Source organism: Mus caroli, chromosome 7 (assembly GCF_900094665.2).
Source record: "Mus caroli chromosome 7, CAROLI_EIJ_v1.1, whole genome shotgun sequence".
NCBI classification, from domain to species: domain Eukaryota; kingdom Metazoa; phylum Chordata; class Mammalia; order Rodentia; family Muridae; genus Mus; species Mus caroli.
The window spans coordinates 112,525,271-112,551,622 of NC_034576.1; the positions used below are offsets into that span (position 1 = coordinate 112,525,271).

The following is a 26,352-nucleotide window of genomic DNA, read 5'->3' on the forward strand; positions in this document are numbered from 1 at the left end:
TGTGTGTGTGTGTGTGTGGAGGGGTGGGGGTCTGGAAAGGTCTGAACTGGACATAAAGTTTGCAACTCGTCTGAGTCAAGGTGTGAGGTGACTTCTGGGAAGAACGAACTGAAGGCCACCTAGGGGGAGCAGGCCCTGAGATTAAAGAGAAGCAGAGAGGACTCCAGTGGGGACAGGAGTAGCTTGACAGAAGACATCAGTTTCTTGGTTCACAGGCCCTTGACAAGTAAGGACCGGTAGCTTCTGGCCTCAGGGAGGCCACCTAGCAGATTCCCAGGCAATGGCTAATGGCTACAGCATGCCCACAGGATAGAGATGGCACTTACTTAGGGCATCAGGGATCAGCGCATTAACTCTTGACCTCAGTCAGGGTTGAAAGCCCCCAGAGGCAGTGAGGTCACAAGGCCTGAGTTGTGGGGACATGGAGGACAGTCACGGTGGAGCCAATGCCAACTCGGTGCCAGAAACCCCCTTTGCAGGGTTAGAGACAGTCCTGGGTGCCTGCTGCACTTTGGAGATACCCTCTAGGGGGGCAGGAAGCTGCTCCCACTTTCTTTTAACCCCAGGATCCGTATCAGTGTCTCAGCTCAGATGGGGATGGGGGTGGCCTAGAGCTGTCCCTGCCTCTTTGGGTAATTAAGGGTTGTATATTTCTCTAGCTCAGTCACTGCCGAGCGAGTGGCCTTGGCATGTCCTTCTGCCAGCCAGCGCAGATAGTGTCAACCTCTTCAACAGCAACCTTTGCTACCCGTGGCCGTACTCGTAGTCTGCAAACCAAGGCCTCTTTCTTCATCCTCCTCCCGTTCTCCTGGAAGTCACCCCGGCTAGCTCTCGCACATCTAGCCTGTTTCCTCACCGCTCACATCTCTCCCTACACTCTGTAGCCTGGCTTCTACCCCCTCCACTCCACCAATGGCACCCAAGTCACTGGTAACCCCAGGACACCAGATCCCTCATCACAGCTTGCTTGTTTATTTAATTATTCAGATGCTGGACATGAAACCCGTGGCCTTAAACCTCCTAGGCAAGTGCTCTACCATTGACCCTACCCTCAGCCTTTTCCTCTTTAGACTGTTTTCTCTCGCAGCTCAGGCTGCCGAGCTGGCTAGTCTTCCCTCTGGGGCCTCCTCCTCCTCCTTCCTATGTAGACCAGGCTGATCTCAAACTCACAGAGACCCATCTGCCTCTGCCTCCTGAGTGCTGGGACTTAAGGCATGCCACCACAGCCTGGCTTGAAGCCTATCTTTTCTTTGATGTTCTCTGCCTTTTGTTGGCCCCTACACCCCCCCTCCCTGGGGACCACCCTCTGTCCCCTCTGCAGGCTCACTTCCCACGACCCAGCCAAACCCCTTAGTGTACTGAAGGGTGGTCATGCTCTCGTCCGACGCTGCCAGCCAGGGCTCAGTTTCCCTCCTACACTCCTGTGAGGGTCTCTGAAAGCCCACCTTCTGCTCTTGGTGCCTTGGGTTGCAGAGATTTTGCTGTCCCCCCTCTCCCAGCCTGAGCTCTGGTCACTCCTCAGTGTCCAGCAGCTCAGTGAGAGGGGCTATCACGCAACCAGGTGTGTGGCTTGGGAGACTCGGAGGTCACTTTTGAAACGGCTGTCATTCATGCTTCCTGGCCAGACCTATAGTGACTAGTGTGCATCTTTCTCCGTCTTGACTTTGCAGAGTTGTCACACACATGTTGCTGTCCCACCTGAGTGTCTCTTGACACATCAGTCTGCGAAGCTAAGCCTGAACTCTTGTACCTCAGCCCACAGTTAGTCTCACAAGTGGTCTTGGGGATGCTCCCCAGTCCTCCATATTGTAGTCACTGTCTCTAGGCTGTGCCTTGCGGGAGATCAGGGGTTGATGGCCTAGAGGAGTAGGGTCTGCTCAGGACAGAGTTCCAGACTTCTATCCAGCCCAGTCTCAGGTCCAGCCCTCTCTACAGGGCAGGAGGGGCCAACCTGAATGTGGGGGTACGGGTTTGCTAGACATGCAGAGATCCACAGGTCTCCTGGGGACCTGGAAGAGGTTCTGAAATTCACAGGATCAAGTTTCAGAAAACACAGGTCAGGGTCAGCAGAGCAGCTGGCAGCGGGGAAGGCCAGGCCCAGCTAATTTCCTGTCAGCAGGGCCCAGAGGCCCCAGCCTCTCTCCAGGCCGGCCGCAGGGGAGGAGATGCCGGGAATGGCTCACATTCCTCTGGCTGGGGCTGTACAGACCCGGCGAACCTCAGGGGACCTCAGGGAATGAGGAGATGGATCTGCTGTGGCCAGAGGGGGGGGGGGGGGGGGGGGGGGGGGGGGGGGCAGCCCAGGCATCTGTTGTTGCAACCTTGGCTGACTGAGGCCGAAGCTTGCAGAGTGGAAGCCGGAAGTGAAGAGTGAGGCTACAGGGACCTGGAGAGAAAAAAGCCTGGCCCACATAGGGTCGCAAGGCACCACCTCCCGAGCAAATCCAATTGCTTCTTGCCGAGGCCTGGATTTCCTAGAAGGCTCAGCTATGGTTGGGCTGTGTGGCAGTGGGGGCCAAGCTGGCCTAGGTGCCTCTTGGAAGGGAGTCAAGGCCCCCACATGTCGAATGGCTGAATGCTCCTCTACAGTGTTCTGGTGGTGTGTGGCTAAATCAGCTGGGGTGCTGTTCTCTACTAGGAGGCTCAAGTTCCCTCCTAGAGAAGGAACTTTATGTCCTTTCTGGTCCCCAGGAGGGGACTCCTAGCCTTGAACAGCTGTCCAGAAGCCTGGCCAGGCAGGGCTGACAGGTTCCCTCCCTCTCTGGCCTAGCTGGAAGAAGGGTACATGGGATAAAATTGGACAATTCTGGGCTCACATCCTAGCTTCCTTAGGCTCTGCTGTGTGACCTCAGACAAGGTCATTTAACCCCCTGCAAAGTCTCCCTAGTACACATGTCCTATCAGAGCCTGGCTTCTCCCTGCCTGGCCAGCTCTCCCCTCACTAGGCCATTCTTGACTTCCTGGGAATCCATTCAATAGTCCCACTAGATAGGGCCTAGACCTACCCAGACCTTCTGCCTCCTCAAGTCTGAACAGACTTAACAGCTCCCAGTCTGCCTGCCCTGGGCACGCCTCGCCCTGGAGATCCTGAGACGGGCTGGCTGCCTTTCCTTGCCTTCCCCCACTTCCCCTCTGCCCAGCCATCACTACATCTAAGAGTCAACATAAACGCCACGGGTCAGGGAGACTCTGCCCCACAGCAGGCTGTGTGTTTCTTGTGCCTTGGCTCCTGCCTGCCCTTAACTAACCAGCTCTGGCTACCCTGGGCACAACACTTGCAGGCTTTACTTAGGGTCCAGCGTATCTGCGCAGGCATCAACACGGGGCATCAAGGGACGCGTGTTGAATACATAAACAGTGGTCAGGGGTTTGTGTGACCAGTTTATTCAGGGTAGGTGCCATCCTATGCTTGGGGTAGGTAAAAGGCTGGAGGCTGGAGGATCCTCACATACTGGGGTCCTGAGAAGGGAGATGTTTTTGCTGTTTACTGGTTAGGCTCCCAGTTGCCCTGCCCACAGCCAGGTTAGAGGTGGGCATGGCAGGAAGCCCCATGCCCCCATCGACTAACCCAGCCAGTGGTAAGAGGCCACCAGAACCTGGCAGCACCAGGTGAGGGTGTGTACATGTCTGAAAGGCTGTAAGTGCTAATGTCACCAGGGTGTGGTTTGTGTGTGTGTGAATGCACAGGCTTTTTACAGTACTCTGGTGTGTGCACATGACTGCATTGTCTCATGCATGTCACCTCCCCCTCCACAGACACCAGCCTGTACTCTCTGAGGTACCTTTGCCCTGTGTCTGACTCTTAACCCCGTGCCATTCTCACTCGATTCCTCGTCCAGGGCTCCTCCCCTCCCCTCTGATGCTGCAAGAGGAGCTTTGTGATGCTATGGCGAGTGACTGGAGGCAGCATGTTACATGCTTACTGTGCGCTTCCGGAGGGTGTGTCGTGGTTTCCTTCCATCTTCAGGGCTCTCAGTGGCTGCCCGAGTCTTTCTGCTGGCATCGCTCCATATGATAAGCCTCGTTGGTGCGGCCCTGGGCCCGTCTGTCCAGAATAACCTCTTGAGGCCAGTTTACCTGCAACCTTACTTCATCCTCTACCATGGGTACAACAGCATCCCACGTCCCAGGGATTAGACTGTGGAGGCCATTTTTGTGCTGTTGCACAAATGGTTGACTTTGACTTTACAGTGTGAGTTTCTTGAATCCTAAACTGTAGATCCCTGAGGAGAGCTGGGGACCAGCATGTCCTAATGTCACCATGCAGCTGGCTAAACCCCACTGAGCTCACAGTTTGAGACCTTATTTGGTATAGTCTTTGCATATATGGACATCCCTTGGCCTGTGGGGATTGTTCTGTTTAATCCACCCTAAGTAGAGACTAGTGTAAGATGAAGATGTGTGAACTTTTAAGCCCTTTTTAGCATCCTTGTTGAACATCAGTGACATCTCCTTGGGAATGGGGGCTACCTGGGGACTTCAGCAAGAGATGGTGAGCCTGGTTGGCCTATAATCTCTCTCCAGGGCCCATTGTAGCCACTAAGTGGCCTGATAGCACTGGTAAATGCCTGCTGTTGGGTGATGGGCAGACAATACACTGGCTTTGGTGCCTTTACTCACTGAAGGAGGTTCTTCCCTACAGGATAAGGATCTGATATGCCATATGTCTTCATTCTGGGAAAAGATATGAGGTCAAAATTTGAACTATGTTTTACTGAATTTGTATTCTGCACTATTGTAAAAAACAAACAAACGAATATACCCAGTCAAACCATTGTTAAGAGATGGGCCATCTATATATTCTGGGGATCTTTTTTTGTTTGTTTGTTTAGTTTAAATAAGGTGTCTTTGTGTAACAGTCCTGGCTGTCCTGGAGCTTGATCTATAGACCAGGCTGGCCTTGAACTCACAGAGATCTTGCCTGCTTCTGCCTCCCGATTGCTGGGGTCAAGGGAGTGCACCACCTCTTGGCTCTTTCAGTTTTTATTTTTTATTTTTTTATTTTATTTTTAAAGATTTATTTATTTATTATATGTAAGTACACTGTAGCTGTCTTCAGACATTCCAGAAGAGGGCGCCAGATATCGTTGCGGATGGTTGTGAGCCACCATGTGGTTGCTGGGATTTGAACTCTGGACCTTCGGAAGAGCAGTCGGGTGCTCTTACCCACTGAGCCATCTCACCAGCCCTCTTTCAGTTTTTAAAATGCAATTTTTACTGCATTTATTCTGTGTGTGTGTGTGTGTGTGTGTGTGTGTGGTACATGAACACCTGAGTCCCACAGCACACATGTGGAGGTCAGAGGACCATTTAAGGAGGAGTCAGTTCCCTTAGGGATTGAACTCAGGTACTCAAGCTTCATGGTGGGTTCCTCCTGCCACCTTTTCAGTTTTTATTCCTTTCTTGTAGGTGAAGCCTTTCTCTCAGAAGGCTGAGAAATGAGAGGTTAACTGCCCACGGCGAGAAGCATCTGTGTATCCGGGCGCTGGCACTTTTTCCTCTGAGCAGAGAGCTCCAAGAGAGCTAATGTTCCATGTTACTGGCGGTTCCCTCTAGGACAGGGCTGTGAGTGGCCTCAGTGGCCCAGGCGCTCTGAGGTGCAACACTGTGGCCATGGGCTACTCTTGCTGGTTACTAAGGATGTCCATTCTTGGATGATACAAAACTTCACGACAATTTTGATTTTTTTTTTAATGGGTCTTATGTAGTTAGTCCAGGCTGGTCCCAAATATAACTGAGGATGACTTAAAATTTCTGATTCTCCCACTACCACCTCCCAGTGCTGGGGTCGGACCCAGGGCATTATACCTGTGGAACGGGTACCTGAGCTATGTCCCAAGTCCACATAGTTTTGTCACAGCTTGCAAATGGCTATGTAAGATATATTTCCGGAGCCTGATGGCTCTGTATATAACTTTCCTGCCCTCCCTGTGTCCCTCGTGGGGCCGTACCTGCATCCTGGTCACATAGCCTCCCTTGGCCCTTGGCCCTTGGCCCTCACAGTGTTTCTCTAGAAATAAATCTCTTGCATATCAGATCCCAGTTTTGTGTCTGCTTCTTGGAGGATCTAAAATGGTCCAAGCAATCTAAGCGGGTAGATGGGGTCAGTCAATAACAGGCTGGTCATGAAGGAGGCCCCTGGGGTGGCATATTATTAAGAAACCATGTCTCCTGCAAGTCCAGGGGCCACTGAGCAGCAGCTGAAGAGCTTGGGGTGGGGGTGGGGTGGTTCTATGGCACTGTCACCAGTGAGAATTAGGGGTTTATGTCCATGAGGACACTGGCACCATGGTCTCTCTGGCCTAAGCTACAGGCAGCAGCCTTTCTGCTGAGAGCTGTGTCCTGTGCTGAGGGTAACCAAGGCCTCAACTCATAAGGCAGAAGACATCTCCATTTATCCGTTAGCTTGCCAAGGATTAGATGTTGAATTCTAGAATATTCTGGACACATGCTAGGTCTGATAAACGAAAAAGACTACATTCTGAGAGAATAGTGAGAATTGACTGGCTGGGGCCAAGCCTGGCCCGCCTGAGTTTATGTGTTGAGGTGCTCAGTTAGACGGGCTGAAAAGCGGCATCCTGACGAGGGTACTCCTTGTGGGGAGCCAGAGATGGCTCAGTTGTTGCTGAGGTAGCCCTCAGAAGTCTGAACCGATGTGAGCATCACTCAAAGGAGCAGACAGACCTAGTGCCCCTGGCATGTGACTGAGGAACAAGCCTTCAGTGCGCAAGCTTTTGGGACACTTCATACACAAACCATAATGGGCTATGATGGTCTGCTCATGTCCACAGACAACTTGATGGGGTTAATCATGGAAACAGGCTACTGGGTGTGTCTGTGTGGTGTGTCCACAGCGATTCAACTAAGGCTCAAAGGTCCATTCTGAATGTGGCAACCCCAGCCCGTGGCTAGAGTCCCAGGATGAATAAAAGGGGAGGGCAGGCTGCTGCTTCTTTGGGAAAACACCAAATGGTGGATGACGCTGGTGCAGCGGGAGGACCTGGGGCCCAGGATTAGGAGGCTACAGCGGCTTCCGTCTTCCATCGGGGAATTCAGCAGCAGTTTTAGGGGCCGCAGAGGTCGAGATCTTGGGGCTCTTGGAGGTAAAGCTGAAGACAAGGACTGGATCCCTGTCACCAAGCTGGGCTGCCTGATTAAGGACATGAAGATCAAGTCCTTGGAGGAGAGCTACCTGTTCACCCTGCCCATTAAGGAGTCTGAGATCATTGACTTCTTCCTGGGTGCGTCCCTAAAAGGATGAGGTTCTGAAAACCATGCCAGTGCAGAAGCTGGCAGTGGACCAGGTTCAAGGCATTCGTCACCATTGGGGACTACAATGGTCACATTGGTCTTGGCATTAAGTGCTCCAAGGAGGTCGCCACTGCCATCCGAGGGCCATCATCTTGGCCAAGCTTTCCATTGTCCCTGTGCGGAGAGGCTACTGGGGGAACAAGATTGGCAAGCCCCACACTGTTCCATGCAAGGTGACAGGCCACTGTGGCTCTGTGCTGGTGTGTCTCATCCCTGCTCCCAGAGGCACTGGCATTGTCTCTGCTCCTGTGCCCAAGAAGCTACTGATGATGGCCGGGATAGATGACTGCTACACTTCAGCCAGAGACTGCACTGCCATCCTGGGCAACACTGCCAAGGCCACCTTTGATGCCACCTCCAAGACCTACAGCTACCTAACCCTGACCTCTGGAAAGAGACTATGTTCACCAAGTCTCCTTGTCAGGAATTCACTGATCATCTTGTGAAAACCCACACCAGAGTCTCTGTCAGAGGACCCAGGCTCCAGCTGTGGCTACCACATAAAGTTTTTACACACACACACACACACACACACACACACAAAAGGATTAAGTCTGTTAAAAAAAAAAGCAGGAGATGGGGTGGGGGGGTCGGGGGAGAGGGCTGACCACCAGTGTCCTTCCCTGCTCCCAGGCTCAGTGCACAGTGACCAGCCATCTGAAAGTTGTCATGTTCTCTCCACATAGCAGACAGTACCATCAGTGAGCCAAGGGAAACCCCTCCTCCCTTAAGTTGCTTTCGTCAGTGTAACTAAGGCAGGGACCTTAAACGTTGCCATTTACTTGTGTGTTTACAGGGAAGGGCAGCAGGCAATGACAAAGGTCAAAGACTAGTAAAGGGAGCTTGAGTCGACATTAACACCTACACTCAAAGCCTTATCATGGTCCATCTGTTGTCAGACCGAGAAACCAACTTCGGAGTTGTCAGTCTGCTGCCTTAGCTACGATGGCTATAGAGAAAGACAGCGCCTCTCTGCAATGGTTGTCAGAGGCTATGCCACCTCTGTCAATCCAAAGGATTTGGGGGTGCTGACCCCTATTATTTCTTCACTTGTGTTACTAGCCTGATTCCTGTAGATACACAATGAGCCCTGAGGGCGACTGTAGACCACCTCAGACTTGCTCAGTGGTCAGTCTGCTTGGCAGCTGTGCAGATATGAGATAGTTCATAGCACAGATTAATAAAGACCCAATAAGGGTTAATAAAACAGCAGGTTCTAGGTGGCCACAGGAGAAGGTTGTGGGGTATGGTCTCATTTGGCAAATGTGTCCTTTCCCTTTGAATTAGAAACCGGGCTTGGATGTATTTCACATTCACTTGAGATAACTGTTATCCATCTGTGGTGTTGCCATGGGCTGTGTGAACTCTCCTGCTGCTTGTTACAGTCTGAAGACCAGGACCATCTGGAACGGGTCTCCACATTTCTGATCCATTCACATGTCAATGATATCATGTGTGTCAATGGGAGACACGAGGAGTGCCTTGTATAAAAAGCTGTCTCACAGGCATGTGGGGCCCACGACAACAAAGTGATCAGCTCCAGTGAAGGTTGCAAGGCAGTGGCTCTCAAACTGTTGGTTGTGTCCCCTTTTGGGATTGAACAATCTCTTCACAGGGGTCACTTATCAGGTATACTGCATATCATATATTTACACTACAACTCATGATAATTGCAAAATTATACTTATGAAGAAGCAACAAGGTAATTTATGATTGGGGTCAGCACAACATGAGGAATTGTATTGAAGGGGTGAAGCATTAGAAAGCTTGCGAACCACTGGTTTTTGTTTTTGTTTTCAAGACACACTTACTCTGTGTAACAAAGCCCTGGCTATCCTGGACTTATTTTGCAGACCAGGTCTGCCTCTGCCTCCCAGATGGTGAGATTAAAGGAATATACCACCATGCTCTGCTGAGAGCCACTGTTTTAAGGGATCCACTAGTTAGTAAAATGCTGGGATATCCCTGTACAGGCTAAAGAAATGCCACAATAAAGAAAACATTGTGCCAAGTGACCTTTTTGGAGATCGGAGGCAACGTGTTAATTCTGGGTGGCATGAAAGGCCCCACAAAAGGAAAGAACTCAGCCAAAGTTTCAGGCAAACTGATTTGCCAGACTGGGTGACTGTGGCAAACCTTGTGCAGAAATTGCAGTATAGGATTTGTGGCTCCTACATTCAGGTCATCCCAGCCACAGAGGTCTGCACATGGGTGACTCTGTGAAGCTGCTATTCCTGAGTGGGCATCTGACAGACGCACAAAGCCCTAAAGAGAGTTGGGCGAGGCAGTCCATTGGAACAGAGAAAGCTTCCATCTGGGGGTGAGTCCGGGCGGGGACAGAGGGAACCAGCAAGTTGGAGCCTGTTCTCTTGCCTGGACACATGGACATTTAGAGTCACTCCAGCGTGATTGAGACAGAAAAGCCAGATGATGACTTGGCTAATGGGACCACATGTAAAGGTGGACAACTGCCCCCTTGACTGTAGAGAAAAGGCAGGGAGGACTGGTGAGACGCTTTAGCATGTAGAGTGTCTGCAACCAATGACCTGAGCCTGCATGGTGGAGTGAGACCCAACTCTTACAGGGTTGTCATCTGACCTCAATACACATGGGTGCCTGCCTCACCACGAGAAAAATCCATGTGGACAGAGTTGTGAGGAGAGCTTGGCTGTCTGTTGTGTATAAGAAAAGGTGGTCCAGGGCACAGAGCACACCTACGTGTACTTGGGAAGCGCTAAAGCCTGGGTATTTGGTCAGTAAAGGAACGAGAGGTGAGATAGGGTGGAGAGACATATGTGGCTGGGTATCAATGTGGCAGCATATGTGGCCTTCCCTTGCCCCCAACAGGTTTCCTTTGTGTAGCCTTGGCTAACTGGAACTAGCTCTGTAGACCAGGCTGGCCTCAAACTCAAAGATCAGCCTCCCTCTGCCTCCCTAGTGCTGGGATCAAAGGCGTGCGCCACTACCACCTGGCTAGCATGTGGGTTTTGTACTACATATTAATACCTTCAGAAAGCACCCAGTATAGAACAGGCATTGAATAAGCAAGTGGAGATGACTTGTACAGCTCACAGGTGCCTGTCCTTGTCACTGCCTTCAAAGGACTCAGCACTATGGCTCACATATGATGGGAGGGCCCACTGCCAGGACTCTTACCGATAAAAATAGATGTTCCCTTCCCTTGAATGTCCAATATAGCAGCAAGATCTGCCACTGCTGAACACCCCAATGTGTCAAAGCTCAGTCCCATTGGGCATGCAGTAGTTCCTCCTGTCTACTGGTCTTTGGACATGAGCCATTCAGAGCGTGATGACCACTGTAACCGAGTCAGCTGCACTGGGAGGAACCTGTACCTTTGGACTGGGCTTTCAGTAGGTCTTGGGAACTTGGTCATGAGATGTCTGATTAACTTAGACTGTGCAGTTAGGAAGAACAAGCTGTGCTCAGAATAGGCCAGTATCCCTGGAAGATGAGCCAACGGTCTGGTCTGTAGCATGGTTTTTGGCTTTCTGTATATCCTCTCATTGGTACCTGCTTCTGAGGATGGAGACAGCATGCCTGCTACCCTCTTGTGATGGCAGCCCCACCCCAGGCCTATTCATTTAGAATCTTTTTAATTTGCTTTGGTGTTGGGGATGGGAACCAGGGTGTGGTACATGATAAGCACATGCTGTGCTACTAAGCACACCCCTGACCTTTGGAATCTTCATTTTTATCTTTGGAATCTTCATTTCAATTTTCTTTTCAGTAGCTCAGTTTAAAATGTAAGTCGTTGATAAGGTAAAGTAGACCAATATGTGTAGACAAAACCCAGTGCCCCATGCTCTACAAATGATCAAACCTCTTTGGCCCCATGCATTTTTTTTTATGTCATAGGTCAAAGCCCAGCCTAATTAAGGGATTGGTTCAAGGTCACACAATTAATTAAAAGATGGCAACTTGCTGCCAGCCCTTCCTGATGGCAGCTGGCAGCTGCTACAAGCAGGCTACTGGGTCGACTGTGTCATCTAGAATAGGAGCAGCAGGAACAGGGCTTTGTGGAAGTGTACCGGGTTCAATTAATACACAGGGCTGCACACAGAAGCCACATGGCTGCTATCCTGAGCCACAGGAGCATCTGTATCTATAACGAGCCTCTTTCAATCATGCCTGCACTCACGCAGGGTAGAACTGGTAGGTAGCTTTGGGATGGGGGCCCCTCACCTAAAAGGTTTGACAGGAAAAGAGGGGGTGGGAATTTTCAGTCCTTCTTCTTGTCTCAGGGGTGAGGTGGTCATGTGGCTGAATTATTGAAACCCTTCAACAGTCAGATTAGGGGAGGTCAGGGTTGCCTGGCTGTCAGGCTGCTGAGCTATGGCCCTCCTACCTTAAGTCCTATGTGATTTCCATTTAACTGCCCAGGTTTATGTCTCCTAGGATAAACTGGCAGATGTGCCTTTCAGTGATTTGCTCTAGCAAGTTCTTGAGTCTAAGGAGAAGGCTTGGGAGCATACAGCTATGTCGCCGGAGGATGGTCTTGTGTGCCCATGCAGACTGTGCCGTCTCTGGGGAGTTAGTATCAAAACCGAACTGAATTTTTGGACAAGCCACTTGGTATAGGATTGTGTGGAAAAAATGACATGCAATTTGCATATCTAAGAAAAGACCGCATCAGTCAGAGCCAAGATGTATGTTCAAAGTATACCCTGGCTTCTGAGGACTTAGTGTGAACAAATGAACCACCTCATGATGAGTTTTGTATGATGAGTTTGAAATAGCCTTTGAATATGTGGGGTATATAAAGAGGCTGCATTCCAGGCTGCATGTGATGGCACACACCCACAATCCTGAGAAGGCATTGCCTGCTTATCACCCTAGGCTCTCATGATCTCATCCTATGATGGTATTATTCAATAACTCCTGAGTCAGGACAAAATAACGAAAGATGCCAGTTTCCATGGAAGGACCCTGTCGTTAGCTGTGTGAGCACTGGTTCTGGAGCAGGGACAGTGGGTAAGGACTGGGAGGACACAAGGCTTGGCCACAATGGGACAAGCCCCACAACTGCATCATTCCAGAGCCACAAGTAGGACCAGTGACAGCCTTGGCTTTTCTCTCCCCACCCCCTCCAGTTCGGACTGCAGCTATGGAGAGCGGCTCAATGCTATGAGCAGACCCGCTCAGCCCCCAGGCTGGCCACTGAGGAGGCCTGTGAGCCCCCAGCTGAAGCTCCTGGCTGACATAAGGACCAGCATTCCTTAAAGCAGTGTGAGGTAAACTCCAAAGATGATGGACAATGTCCCCTGCAGAAACCAACTCCTCAACCCAAAAAGTTTGTGACCCAGCCAAGACTTCAGTGTCTTCTGCCTGAAATCAATATAATCTGCCACTCGCCAGGGGAAACTGTGACCCAGGAGAGGCAGGAGCTTGGCACCTGGAACAGCTTACTAGGGGAGCAGAGAGGACACCTAAGACTTTCCCCAGATGCCGCAGGGCTGGGTCAGAACCCAGAAGCTCATGGCCACACCCCAGCATCTCTGTGCTTCCAAGGCCCAAATGGTCACAGTTTAGATGGAGCCTTGGCCCCATGCTGCTCCCGAGTACTGCACAGTGCAGAGCCAACCTGACTTCACAGCACTCAGAGGTTCTTTTTCTTAAGAAATAAATTTAATTCTGGATGGTTAGTGAACATACGGCACGCGGTGCCATCATGGAAGTTAAAAGACTCCAGTTACAAAAGCAGTAGTGGGCACAGCTTCAAAGAGCCGAGAGGACAGTGGGCTCCAGAGTCTACAAAGTACAAAAAGTTATTTCATATACAAAGAAAATACAAGTAATGTGCAAAAACCATTTCACAGGTGGCAAATTTATAAAATGAATATGATAAAAAACTCCTTCATTTTTATTTCCCAATTTCTTATATATTAGTACAGTTCTATTTTCTAGTGTGTTGATAATTTTTAATTTGAAAATTTGATTTATTTTTAATCTACAAAGTAGCTTTTATTATTTAAAAAGGAAACAACCTTTTATTACTAAAATCTTATGAATCAGTTTAGTTATTTTTATTTTAAATTATAAGCAGGCTATCTGAAAAATCAGGATATAGAAATCATATATACATATTTTGAAATATTAGTTTGGTATTTAACATATTAACATTTCAAAACACACACACTGACCAAGTTGCTAGGGCCTGGTGGCAGTGGTGGCTGCTCAGGTCCACCACAGATGAGAAGCATCCTTGAGTTTGAGGCTGAAGAAAACAAGGTTATCGTAACTGGGAGACCTTAGGAGCAGTTCTTCTCACAAGCAGTGCTGTCTGGTTAGCTGGCCTGTCCCCTGTGTGCTGGCCTGTCCCATGTGTCTCAGTTTGTCCAATGGTTCCCTGGTTAGTTCAGTGCTAGTGTTCTGTGGGCTCGCACACTTGTTACTTCACAAAAAGCTGTGGGGAACAGGAGAGAACGCAGGACCCAGGCACTGTGTCCTCAGAGACTCGTGGTTTGAAGCAGTGTTTTCTGCACTGGCCCAGGTCATTCTGTGCCATTGTTAACCCCCTCTGCCTGCCACTGAGTAGTGACGTCTCCTGCTGTGAAGCTCCGGGGCAGGAACCTTGAAAGCACCTTCCCAGCACCAGGGAATCCACATCTCAAGGATCAGACAGTAGGAGGAGGTGTGTCTGACGGGACACCTATGTGGTCGGTGTACAGCGACCTTTGAAGGTTTGGATTTCTGTGGTCAAAGTTCTTGAAGTTATGGCTTTGGAGAACAGTCTTCATGGAGGAGGACTCAGGTGGGAGCCACCTTGCCTACATGACAGCAGCAGGTCCAGAGGCATCCTCTCTACTTCAATCCTGTTGGAATGCTGCAGGGAGAGGAGGGCCAGGGCTCCCACCCAGACCTGTGTGACATGCTAACTGCTTCAAGAGGGGACAGGGTAAGCAGAACCTCAGGCCCTGGGATGACCGTCATCGCCCTGTCAGGAGATGAGTTAGTTCCTCTACCTTTCGTGCTTGTCTGATCCTGGGCATCAGGCATCAGAGATGCAGCTCTGGATCCTGTCCATCCATTGCTGGGCGCTCTGCCCATCCTGGGCACAGAAGTTATACACTCGCTTGCTGGTCTTGAGCTACAGAAACAAGCGACGGAAGGGTAGACATAAAGCAGGACTGTTCTTTTGGCTTTGGGTGAGTGACAAACTAATCCCATCCTGGACAGACAGAACGGCCGGTTCTAACATCCTGGACAGACAGAACGGCCGGTTCTAACATCCTGGACAGACACAACGGCTGGTTCTAACATCATGAGTGGGTTTGGGGGTATTTTAAGGGCCATGCAAACAGATGACTTATAATTAGTCCCTGACTAATAATTTGAGTAGTCCTTAAAATGAAGACAGTTTCATAAAGTAGATTACACTCTCCATCCCTCTACAGGCTACGATGCTGTTCCCTGGCTCTGGGTTTCTACTATGGCTCCATTTGAAAAAAAGGGGGTGGCACAGTTCCCCTGAGAGCTCTGGCATACTGTTCTTGCTTTGGTGCTGTGTAAGAGAGGCCAGAGGCACCAGCTGGTCCTGGGACCCCATGCCATCCATCCCCATCTCCTTTATTAAAGTCAATTCCGGGAAGATGTCCTTTCCCCACTCCAGTGACTATGGGCAGTGACAGTGCTGCTCAGTGTGAAAGGTAGCCATGGGGATTCATTAGCCACTCACCCACAGCTTTAATTAAACACTCCTTTTTAGTGACTACCAACTCCTTGGGGGCCCTATAATGTTTGGAGGTCATGGAGAGACATGCAGAAAGAACAGGAAAGAGGAACTTACATCAAAGAAAGCCTTGTCACTTGTATACTTTGGGGCTCCCATGCTGGGGCCGGCAGGGATAACCATTTCTACTTCAGCCAGATCAATGTGGCCTTTACAGCTCGTGTCTTCCCCCGAATCATAGTATCGCAGCTAGGACCAAAAAGAGACAGACAGGACACAGTAAGGGGAAATGACCCAGCTTTCCAGACACACCTGACCACATCCTCTGCACCTTGCTTGTTGGGGCTGCCTCTGCATGGAAGAATACTCCAGCATTAACAATGCCGGCTGCCTCTTGTACACACCTTTAATCCCAGTACCTGGAAGGAGAGGCAGCAGATCTCTGTGAGTTCAAGGCCAGCCTGAAACTCAAAGTGTTACACAGAGAAACCATCTCAAAAAACAAAACAAACAACAAAAAGGAATTCCTGGATGCTGCTTTCAATCTAGTTGAAAAGCTCAAAGGACTCACCAGCAAGTCACAGAGGACTTGAAACGCCACTGAGCTAGACGGCTGGAGTCTCCCCAGCCTGGCCCAACCAAGGAAGTGACAGGAGTGCAGTCTTTACTCCGCTACTGAGCACTGGCTAAGTGACAGCATGGCACTGGGATGGACAAAGGACAAGGAAGGTTTCCCAAGCAACAGGAAGTTGGAAGGAGAAAGCAGTCTAAAATGGCACTGAGGGACATCACAGAGAGCTCCCAGCTGCCAGCTCTTGGAGATGTTTAAGTTTGGCACAATAACCATGCATTACTTTGGAATAAGAAGAAATGAAGTATTTTAAGAGCTTGCTGGTGAAAGCCTTCCTGGCCCAGGCAGGATTCCAGTGATACGACTGGTGTTTCCATCACTGTGTCTCGGGCCTCGACACCCCCCACCCCCACCCCCAGGCAGTGTCAGCAGGGCTAAATGGAAAAACCGTACACTTTCCACGCTAAAGAAAGTCAGAAGATTGGTAAGAATGCAAGTATAATTTGATGTAATTTTAAATTATAGTAAAAATCATGATTTTTCCTATGTTATATTTAGTGGTTTAATGGAACTTTTCTACACAGTGACGGTTCTGTGATTCCAGGGGACACTGCTATTTTAAATGGAGCTTTACAAAGGCTTCCATTTGTATATTTGAAAATAATCTCAATAGTCTTCATATGGATCAACAGACACAAAACCAAGAAAGCATTTCAATCAGAGGAAAAGATGGCCCCAGACCAGCCTTGACCAGGACGGGGTCCTCCTGACGCTGTCCCACAGTTGAGGTCCTTCCTGACGCTGCCTTCTACAAGTCAGCCTGAAGCAGAGGTGTCACTGCCCTGGTAAGGAAGGTGCTATGGGGCAGATGGAGAGTGCAGGAGCAGAGAGCATGATGGGAAGTCTCACCTGTAGCAGTTAGGGCAAGAGTTAAAGTCTGGCAGAGATGACTTAAGGAAGGTCTTGCCCTGACTGCTGTGAATCCCAGGGCTGGGTGGGCACATTCCTTCCCTGTGCTCCCATCTTTTAAGAATAGCAGTCCCTTGCTTAATATGCAGTGCAATGAGGTGGGGTGCAGTCATAAATGGATGTTTTCTGCAGCAAGGATGAAGGACAGCTGTGCCCTGGAAGGGAGGGGGCAGACACAAGCTCCCACATTCATGCACCAGGTTTAAGCTCCCGGATGCTTCCAGACCTGTATGTTAAGATGACATTTATTTATCAGAGTTCCAGTGCTCTGAGCACACTGGTTCAACTGTCCTGCCTTAGCTGTGCTCCAGGTAGAGGCTGCTTTAAAATTTCCTTCCAAAGATTACTCCCAGGGCTCAGGGGCGTTTGGGGCCTAGAAGAGCCACCATGTGCATAGGTGAGGCCGGGGTGAGCAGGCTGTGTGAGAGGTAAGCAGGGCTGGGGCCAGCCCAGGCCGAGCAGTATCTTTAGGTCTTACCTGGTGTTTTGTGACATCTAAAACAAACCAGCGGGGTTTCCAACCCTTCAGCAATGCTCCTCGTTTGTATAATGTTCCTTCAAAGGATCTAGAAGAAAACCCAACAAAACAGTTTATTCTGACCTTTATTAACAAACAAGAACACTGGCTTTTGTCTGCCAGGCCTCTGTCTCCCAAGTCAGGGCTCTCCTTGGAGTCAGGCCCTAGCCCTTTGGGAGGCTGGGGTTAGCATTCCCCTGGTTAGGAATTCTTGGTCTCCATGCTTTCTGCTTTGTTAGGAATGCTGCATTACTGAGGGAAACCAGGTTGGAAACAGAAGTCTGAACACGCCTGAGAAACACTAGCATGCCCTTGGCATTCCTAGTTTCCATGAGTCACATCTTTTCTCTCAGCCAAGATGAGTAGGCTGTGTGATGTGTACTACTGAAAAGGTATTTCCTGACACACATTCTCTCAAATACTGGTCCCCTGCAGAACATTCTACACGAAGCATTTAAGAAAACGAAAACCCAAGGAACAAAAGCAAATCCATCCTGAGTCCGCAAAGGCTGCTTTGCACAGGGCTTGCTTAGGGTAACACCATGGGGTTCCAGCTCTGTCACCTGTTCTCGTCGTTCTTGGATGTGTACTGGCTGTAAAGTGTGGCCGCCCTGTGCTCTACGCCATTGGACGGGGCGGTGGTGGCTCTCTGATCCTCACCCAGGCCACGGTGTAGCGGGTGCAGCGCAGGCCTCTTCTGATAGGAAGGCACGTTGGTAGATGCAATTCCTGGGGACCCCGCCGAGTGTCTTAGGGACTGAAAAGACAGAATAGGAGCTAGGAAAGTTTCCCAGTGGCTTAAGAGACTGGCCTGATAATTTTATTCATATACATGATCTCAGGGTAAAAACTTACTAGTGAGCCAGCATGTGTACAAAGACATTTATCCTGTGTTTGTCTGTTTTGGTATGGAAAGCAGAAATAAACTAAGGATTATTTGGGGACTGGTAAATAAACTCCACAACCATTGTCCCTTTATAATGAAGTTATAGACAGCTACCAAAATGATGCAAATGAATGGCATGTCTACCAACAAGAAGGCAGGCTTTAAACTACCATGTAGTTTATATAGCTTTTGATAACCTTCTGTGTACTGTTACTTTAAAAATACATCTTACTTTCACAATAAAAAAAATCTAGAAACAGTATATTATTTCTGGCTGGGAGGTGAGGTTGACGGTGAGGCTGCAGCCCAGGCCCTGCTCAAGGGCTGTCTTCTCCCTCCTACCCGATGTGCTCCTCAGAACATTTGTGAGTCCTCACTTCCCTGTGCTGAGCTGGGAGTCGGCCGGTCTGCTGTGGGTCTGAGTGGTGGCCCTGCCAGTTAGTAACTGAGAGATTTCTCTGCCTTCCTCCTCATGCGTGAGGTACAAACCGCACTCACTGAGGACAGCATAGGGCTCAGTCCCTTGGACATATGTGCTTGATAAACATTTCTAATAGCAGAAATAGGAAATGGGGTACAAGAAACAGAAAGCAAACAGAAAGGGAAGTGCAGGGACAGAAAGTAACATAGGGTGTCATCTTAGACTAGTTCCTCTTTGCTTGTTTCTCTGGAGCAGCCATAGGCTTGGCATTCCCTGTCCCTTGTGGTAGGTCAACAGAGACCACAGTGGCACCGAGATAGAGAACCCAGTAATTTCCTCTGGACTCAGTGCCTGAAACATGTGCATTATGTCACTGTGGGGAATGAGACATTCAGGAAGCATTTGGTCATCTGGACCCCCAGGGCATGACCCCTCTTTTTCACCATCTTCTCTGGCCACAAGCATGGCTAGGTTGCGGGCTGTGGGCTGCATCTGACTGAGCGCCCTCCCAGGCCCAGGTCCTTCGTAAGCTCACATGGGCTGTTCTCGGCTCTTCCTTGAGGTCCGTGGTGACTTTTTCCCACAGCTGGTGCCATCTCTCAGGAGTTTGATTCAATTTATGCTCCAATTTTTCAATTTCCTGCAAAGAAATTAAAAAGATGGTTTTGACAGAGCAATATTTCACGGAAGGTCAGGATGTACCTAGAGGCACAGGTCTCCTTTGTTCCAGGCCCAGCTGAGCAGCGTGGCTAGGGTGTAGATGGGTTTCCAGGTTTATTAGGACTCAGCAGAATTTTCTGAATAGGTTGATTTAAATAGTAAGAAATGTAGTATGTGTCTCAAACACCTTCACTCTTAGACAGCCTGTAAGAAATCTGATGACCAAAGCTAAGGCCAACTGTGGGCCCATGTCCCAACCCTAATGACAGGGCAGTTACAAGTTTTTCTTGAGAGAGAGGAGCCCCTCAACTTTGGAGACTCAAACCAGATGTGCAAAGAATGAACCAAGAGATTCTCATGAAAATGATTTTCCTCTGACAGGGGTCTGAGACAGCCATCACTGCAGCGTACTCTTCCTGGCTTGAAAACAGAGAGGGCTCTTCAGGAACTGTCTGACCCACATCGGAGCACAAAGCTGTTCCTAGATGGCTACTGCCAGGATGGCTCGGCTCCAGAATATGCCTTGCATAAAGCGTCCTGCCGGGCCATCAGTTGTTTCTCCATATTCCTAACTAAGGGGAGGAAAGCATCTGCGAAAGCTATTATCTAGAGCTAACTCAAGCAGCCCAGCAGCCCAGGCAAATGGCTGTTTTCTCCGCTGCTTCCCTGTAGCACTGCACAGTCACTTTTATGGGTGCCTTTGGCAACATTTAAGTGTGGTGTCCACTGCAGCATGGGATTAGGGCTGGTTTTTCAGATTCAGAATGCTATCTATGACACAGCCCAGGGTTAAGGGAGCCATCACAGATGCAAGTATGCAAGTTAGCCCAGGCTGCCCACCTGGAGCTCAAAGTACTTGTAGGTATGTCTACCCATGGCTGACTTACACTGAAAAGTCTCGTGAGGGCATCTGGCTGGCTGCAGGTCACATCATCATAGCATGGCCACACTGTCTTCCTCTGACTCTGGGGCCCAGCTCCTCCGGCTACATCTGACTCCTCATAGGGAAACTGCTTGGGGGTCAGCATCATCCAGTCGTATGAAGGACCTGCAGACAGGGTCTCTTCTGTGTAGTAATCCCACTTCTTTAGGCTGGAGACACTTACATTAGGCTTCAGGGCCTGTTTAAAGAAAATGTTGCAATGTAATTTCATCTCATCCCTGAAGTACTTGGTACTCACTACTAGGCAGCCCCTGACATTTCCAGAGTGTGGGGCAAGTGCATAAATTCATCTAAATACTTAAAACTTACACATTTGATAAATCATCAAATAAAACATGTTGGTTCTTGTGTTACTCATAGGAGCAGTGGCACAGGGGAAGATGATCCCTTCAGCTTTCCGGCCTCAGCTTAACCTTCTCCTCCCAGCCTGGCCCTGCATGAACATTTGTGAACCCTAGGCCACAAAGCTAAACTGTTCAGCCCTTGCCAAGCAGCTACTTGGCTCCTCTGGACCTTGGTACTCATGCACTGGCAAGGCAGGCTGACTTGGGAAGTAGCCTGATGAGAGGCTTGGATTTAGGCCAGGAATGTGGAGGTACACAGAGCAAGGATTGAATGAGGAGAAGTAACTTGTGGTGGTTTGAATGCACTTGGCCCAGGGAAAGTGGCAGTATTAGGAGGTGTGTCCTTGGTTGGAGAAAGTGAGTCACTGTGGGGGGTGGGCTTTGAGGTCCTGTGTTCAAGCTCTGTCCAGTAGGGAAAAGACCCTCCTTCTGGCAGTCTGGGGAGGAGAGCCGCCTCCTGGCTGCCTTTGGATCAAGATGTAGAACTCTTAGCTCCTTCTCCAGCCTGCATGCTACCATGCTGATAATGGACTGAACCTCTGAAACTGTAAGCCAGCCCCAATTAAATGCTTCTCTTTTTAAGAGTTGTATTGGTCATGGTGTCTCTTTTTAGTATTGATATCTAAACTAAGACACCATTTAAAAATGAGCATTTGGTTTCTTGTTGAAGGTCCCACTGAGAAAGGCCAGACAGAGTTCTAAATACTTGGGTTAGGGCAGCATCTCTGCATCCCCTAAGCACCGAGTTCTGTTTATCACACCGGCCCAGACCCCAAGGATTTTATGTATTGTATAAAACTGTTCCCATCCAGTAATAATTTTTGGGACAAAAATTGATGTTTTTGAGACAAAGTCTTGCTATGCAGCTCAGGTTGGCCTAGAACTCACAATATAGAAGAGGCTGGCATTTCTTTGTAAACATGTGACTCCTCCTGCTCCTATCACTTAAGTGCTAGCATCAGAGGCATGTGCTCCACACTGAGCCGTATGAAAAAGTAAAAGATGAAATTATGGGTTGGAGAGATGGTTCAACTATTATGAATATTTGCTGTTCTTTTAGAGATCTGAGTTATCAGCCCCAGCTTCACGCAGTCAAAGCTGCCTGTTGCAGGTTTGGGACTAGGTCATGCAGATGCATATATGACCAAGCCTTGCTGCCCCTTAGATATGCCGTCCTCTTGGCTGGGGTCCAAATGTCAGTGCCCTTCCTCAGGTTTATTATATATTAAAGCACTTAAAAATTTCAACTCTGGCCTGGCATAGTGGTACACCTTTAATCTTACACCAGTAAGGCTCTTTTCTTTGAGTGTGCTAACATTATCCCTTTTAAGGTCTAAAGAACTAGCTCCTAGACTCTCATTAAGTGTTCAGCGAATAGTTTCTCATTCCTGTTACAACCCAAACTTATACTGCTTCAAACTTTTAAATACCTTTGGGATAAAACCTACTCAAATGCTTACATATACTAAAACAAAGGGAAAATCTTATACAGAATATTTAGAAAAGACAAATGATTTCTTAACTCTACCTCTACTTCCACCGGTGAGTATAAGTAATTGAAGAAAATGGGACTCCGTGTGTGCATCTTGTCAATACACTCCCAGATACAAACTCCTTTCTTGGCATGTTTGTCACCTTTATCATCAAATAAAGTTCCTGTAAGTTAAAAAAACAAAAACAAAAACAAAAAAAGAACCAAAATGGAAAAAAAAAAAGAAAATTTTCTAAAAGTATAGAACACGGAGGAGAAAAGTGAAATATTTCTTACATTCCTGAAAGTAGCAACAAATGTACAAAAATCTTAAAAGCCAGACCTGCTAACAAAAACCAGGGAGAAGCTAGCCGAGCCTGGGCAAAGCATGGGATAGCAGGCTTTCCCACTCACGGCTGCTTCAGAATGTAGAGCCACAGAGGAGTCAGGACACAGGCTACACATTTCTTAGTAGAAAATGGACTTAGTTAACTGAGGATGCTCAGTTGAAAACATAATTCTATACTTTAAAAACCTTGTTTATTATGAAGCAATTTAAAGCATATTCTTGGATAAAAGTTTACTTGTACTCAAATGATAGTCAATGATCTGGACGGCAGAGGGTGTGCTCTGTCTCAGGTGACCAAACTTAGATTCTTGTATCTTCCTCCCTCCCCATGGTCTCTCTGTAGCCCTGGCTGATCGGAAACTTGCTCTGTAACTCGTGAGATGGCTTGCCTCTGCTCCTGAGTGTGTGTGTGTGTGTGTGTGTGTGTGTGTGTGTGTGTGGTGTTACAGTGGGCGTGTGCTGCTAAGCCTGGCTGAGTATTCTTTATTTTAATGGGGAGGGAAGGACATACATAGGCCAGGGTGAGGCAAGAATTCCTGGAGAGGCAGTGCTACTTTGTATGCAGGAAAGAATACTGTGAGAAGGTAACTTTTTACCACAAGAGACTGCCTCAGGCCCTAGGCTATGCCAACTCCCTGTAACTGTGGGCCCCAAAACTGATGCCTGTCTGCTTCTTCTCTGTTCTTCTCCCCTTACCTCTTAACTGCAGAGTCCTGCTCAGCAGTTCTCAACCTTGACCACATTAGAAAAGCCAAGATTTACAAAAATCTCAACACTCATGTCTTGCTTCAGAGCAATTGTATCAGAATCTCTGGGGATGAGCCTCAGAGGTAAGTCATTTAAGATTTAACATTGAACTGTTAAAGGCATCTCACGGTTTCACTAGGGGAGGAGGCACGCTGGAGGCTGAGATAGGTTCTAGACAGGAGAAAGACAGAAGGAGCAAGAGGTAGCCTGTGTTTCTCAGGACACTCCTCTGCTCTCCTCTTCCATTTTGGTGCTACCTGGTGACTGGAACCATGGACAATGGACTCTGTTTTACAGTATTCAGATGACTGTCTCAGAGTAATATACAAATGTAGGGAACACATTAAAAAATGTTTGCACCACCAGACACGATTCTCAAGCCCTATCAAGGTCCAATTCCAAGGCAGTAATACACTATTCTTTCAAGACAGTGGACACGGTGATGAGGCTTTTGTGATGAGCCCCGAGCTAGGACTGATGAAGTACAACAGTGCTGCCTGAGAGTCCAAGGCTCCACTTGCTGACCTTGGCGGGCAGAGGAGGAAGGTTCTCACAGCTGTTGGTAACTAGTATTAATTAGTTGGACTGAGTAGGCTGCATGACTGCTATGTCTACTGAGCAAGGACAGACTCCAACTAGGCAACCAAGACTGGTCTGGCTTATAAGCCAGTTTGGATAGGAAGAGAACCCGTTGGTAATGGCATTCTAGGATTCTAAGTAGGTTAGGCAGTTTATAAAAAACATGTGAGACACAGGATGAAAATCATTCATTCTTCCTTCTTTCCTTCCTTCCTTTTTCCCTCTGAGACAGGGGTTCTCTGTGTATAGCGTTGGCTGTTCTAGAATTCACTTTGTAGACAAGCCTGGTCTGGAAATTTCACTGAGTCTGCTTGCCTCTGCCTCCTGAGTGCTGATATTAAAGATGTGTTGCCACCATCCCTGGGCTTGAAAATAATTTCACTTTTAAATAATCACACAACCTGTCAACATGCTTGGTACAACATTCTCCTAATCCCATTCCTTTTGTCTTCCCTTTCATCTTTTTTAGATCACAGACAGAACAGGGCCCTGGACAGCTTCCAGGCCAGCTGCCCTCGGCTGGGGGACGAAGCTGCTTGGACACTCTCTCACATGTATCTTAGTTCTGACACTATCCCTACTGGGTCAGAGGAGCACTCAGCCTTGTTAACATGGTGGAACCACTCAGAAGCTTTAAGAGGCTCTGGCTGCCCTCATGTTCTGACTCAGCTGGCTGGAGGCACTGCTGCATGTGCCCAGCTATCTCTAGTCAGGTCAGAGAACAGCTGTACCAGGGTTTGGTGTTTCTGTAACTAGAGACGTCATCTGGCACAGCAGGCATCTTGGTCGCTGGCCACATCTGCATGGGGTGAAGGTAATTTTCTGACTAGCTTAGTATTTCACTGACAGCCATACATGCCTATGATACACCTTTTAGTGATAACATCGACTGAGCCTGTCACACCCAGGCTGGCTGAAGGCCAGATCCAGAGCTGTCACCAGCTCTGCTCACTACTTCGCCACCACATGCTACTTAAGAGACTGTTTCTGACTGTGACATAATGTGTGACAAAAGCCTAGGATGAATGGTTGGCCAGTGTTCTTTTCTTTACCCAAAGTGAAATATTATAGACAATTTTAACAACATGTCCTCGAAGTTGTACTTCTTGACTTCAGTGTTTAAACAGAGACCACTGGTAAAGCTCTAATTATGAAAGGCCCTCTTTCTAAACACTTACATGTGATGCACAGAGAATACCAACTTTGTTTTACTTTAATCCCCCATCTCCTGAGTTCTAGAATTACAGGCACGTAGCACTACGTTTGGTTTACATGATGTACATGAGGGGACTCAGGGCTTTGGATATACTAGGCAAGCATTCTTCTGACCAAGCCACCTGGAACAAGTGCTGACTGCTGCTGCTTTTTCTTTCTCCCGCCTCCTTTCCTTTCCTTTCCTTTCCTTTCCTTTCCTTTCCTTTCCTTTCCTTTCCTTTCCTTTCCTTTCCTTTCCTTTTCCCTTTTTCCCCCTTTCCCCTTCCTTCCTTCCTTCCTTCCTTCTTGACATGTTAACAAAAACTGCCATGCATATTCCTGTTTTCCTAACAACACCCCCCAGGAAGTGCTTTAATAGACATTCAGAATCTTCTTTTTACAAACATAGCTATTAGAAACTGTAATGATTACAATGCTGTCTGCAACTCCTCAAGTGCTTATTACATGACAGCAAATACTGCTCACGGCTGCTTCCTGTGGCCTTACTGTACCTTACCACTGTCCCCATCTTACAGATGAGGAGGCCGAGGCTCCGCGAGGGCCTTCACTTTCCCAAAGTAAAGCCTGTGAGTGGTGGTGCTAGCCTTTCACTTGGTGTGTGTTTGGTTTGGAGCCTTTTGCATGAACTGCTACCCAAACTACAACCATGGACAGATCCTTCCTGCCAGAGGGACAAGAATGGAAGTACTGTGAATTAAACATGTCTCCTACACCCTGGGACTGCTTAGGAGTTAATAGTAAGCACGTTTCACCCTGTAAAGGGAGGACAAGAATGAGCACTTGCTGTAGCTGGTGGCGAGGAGAGCAGATCTCCCTGGAACTGGGCAGGAGCTCCCACCACTCTACACTCAGTTGCTTGGGATCAGTTACACCATTGATGTTTCCACTAAAAACACGCAAAACTAACAAAAAAGATAGGACAGGGCCATATAAATACATACCATGTTCTAGTCTTTCATAGTCTGAATCCAGGAGAAATGTTTTAAAGCGATTAGACACATAATGGAAAGCCAAGAACTTTAGGTAATAGAGATTGAATTCAAACTCAGTTGGATACTGGTTGTGAACCTGAAATATACAAAAAAGAAAGAGTGAGAATCCAACAGAAAAGTAAAAGCCATGCCACGGAGTGCTTAGCTGAAATACGCAGAAGACCTCTGCTCATCATCTGACAAATGCTGAACCCCCACCACTACAGAGATGAGAAGGGGCAGGGTTTTTTAGTCCCTACTATGTATGACACTAGACTAGGGCTGCTTATGTAATTTCTACAACATTACAAGACAGGCCTTGTTGTTCTCCATTTACATGTAACACCATTCAACAGAAACTTTTAGGCCCAAATTTTAATACTATGTTGTTTAGCTCCATTCAAAACACTATAATGTGCCAAAAAATTGACAAATATAAATTAACATAGCATGTGGCTTTTGTTGTGTGGCAAACAGTGTAAAAACAGAAACAAATGGACTCATGAGACTGTATGAGCCAGGTCTGGATGCTTTATGTTATATAGTGTCCTCTAGATATTCAGGAGAAATGAACTATGAATAAGGTTGCCTGAACGAGACCAGCTGACACCACCAGCTGACAAGCTCCTGCAGATGGGAACTCCACATGCTGGACCCTGGATGCACAGCTACAGGAGCACAGTGGCTGCTGGGAGAGGGGGAGGGAGA

General features: G+C 48.4%; 1 protein-coding gene and 1 pseudogene across 5 annotated transcripts in view; one reads left to right on the top strand and one right to left on the bottom strand.

The window, feature by feature from the left end:
- The first annotated feature begins 6,969 nt into the window (after positions 1-6,969).
- LOC110298043 lies at positions 6,970-8,378 on the top strand (annotated as a pseudogene).
- A 4,566-nt stretch (positions 8,379-12,944) lies between these two features.
- Sbf2 (SET binding factor 2) overlaps positions 12,945-26,352 on the bottom strand; it is a 355,852-nt gene continuing 342,444 nt past the window's right edge. For 4 of the 5 annotated variants that reach the window (XM_029479589.1, XM_021166298.1, XM_021166296.1 and 1 more), the window contains 8 exons: positions 25,615-25,741; positions 21,841-21,968; positions 19,913-20,146; positions 18,901-19,005; positions 17,622-17,815; positions 17,020-17,107; positions 15,119-15,250; positions 12,945-14,419 (listed from right to left, as the gene is read on the bottom strand). In XM_029479589.1, the coding sequence (XP_029335449.1) occupies positions 14,321-14,419; positions 15,119-15,250; positions 17,020-17,107; positions 17,622-17,815; positions 18,901-19,005; positions 19,913-20,146; positions 21,841-21,968; positions 25,615-25,741 (1,107 nt within the window). In that variant the 3' untranslated portion in view covers positions 12,945-14,320. The remainder of the gene's footprint in view (positions 14,420-15,118; positions 15,251-17,019; positions 17,108-17,621; positions 17,816-18,900; positions 19,006-19,912; positions 20,147-21,840; positions 21,969-25,614; positions 25,742-26,352) is intronic. The other variant, XM_029479590.1, reaches the window with a different exon arrangement.